This window comes from Charadrius vociferus, unplaced genomic scaffold (genome assembly GCF_000708025.1).
Source record: "Charadrius vociferus isolate BGI_N301 unplaced genomic scaffold, ASM70802v2 scaffold38, whole genome shotgun sequence".
Taxonomy (NCBI): Eukaryota; Metazoa; Chordata; class Aves; order Charadriiformes; family Charadriidae; genus Charadrius; species Charadrius vociferus.
This window is the reverse complement of record NW_009650176.1, coordinates 5,282,225-5,283,023: the sequence shown is the minus strand read 5'-3', so window position 1 is coordinate 5,283,023 and position 799 is coordinate 5,282,225. Positions and strand designations below refer to the sequence as shown.

At 55.2% G+C, this 799-nt stretch overlaps 1 protein-coding gene across 1 annotated transcript in view; it reads left to right on the top strand.

Moving 5' to 3' along the window:
- Positions 1 to 432: 432 nt before the first annotated feature.
- HMX3 (H6 family homeobox 3) overlaps positions 433 to 799 on the top strand; it is a gene marked incomplete at its 5' end in the record, with an annotated part of 4,135 nt that continues 3,768 nt past the window's right edge. Inside the window, one exon of the mRNA XM_009892758.1 lies at positions 433 to 592. Coding sequence (XP_009891060.1) covers positions 433 to 592 — 160 coding nt within the window. The remainder of the gene's footprint in view (positions 593 to 799) is intronic.

The following is a 799-nucleotide window of genomic DNA, read 5'->3' as shown; positions in this document are numbered from 1 at the left end:
CTTTCCTTTCCTCTCCTTTCCTTTCCTTTCCTTTCCTTTCCTCTCCTTTCCTTTCCTTTCCTTTCCTTTCCTCTCCTTTCCTTTCCTTTCCTTTCCTTTCCTCTCCTTTCCTTTCCTTTCCTTTCCTTTCCTCTCCTTTCCTTTCCTTTCCTTTCCTTTCCTCTCCTTTCCTTTCCTTTCCTTTCCTTTCCTCTCCTTTCCTTTCCTTTCCTTTCCTTTCCTCTCCTTTCCTTTCCTTTCCTTTCCTTTCCTCTCCTTTCCTTTCCTTTCCTTTCCTTTCCTCTCCTTTCCTTTCCTTTCCTTTCCTTTCCTCTCCTTTCCTTTCCTTTCCTTTCCTTTCCTCTCCTTTCCTTTCCTTTCCTTTCCTTTCCTCTCCTTTCCTTTCCTTTCCTTTCCTTTCCTCTCCTTTCCTTTCCTTTCCTTTCCTTTCCTCTCCGCTCCGCCCTCTCGCAGGTGGGCGGCCTCGCCTTCCCCCGCTTCGAGATCCCGGCGCCGCGCTTCGCCCTGAGCGCCCACTGCCTGGAGCGCGCCCAGACCTGGTGGTACCCCTATGCCCTGACGCCGGCCGGAGCCCACCTGCCCCGCACGGAAGGTACCGCTCCCCTCCATCCTTCCGTCCCTCCATCCTTCCATCCCCCCATCCCTCCATCCCTCCGTCCTTCCATCCCTCCATCCCTCCGTCCTTCCATCCCTCCATCCCTCCGTCCTTCCATCCCTCCGTCCTTCCATCCCTCCATCCCTCCGTCCCTCCATCCCTCCGTCCTTCCATCCCTCCATCCCTCCGTCCCTCCATCCCTCC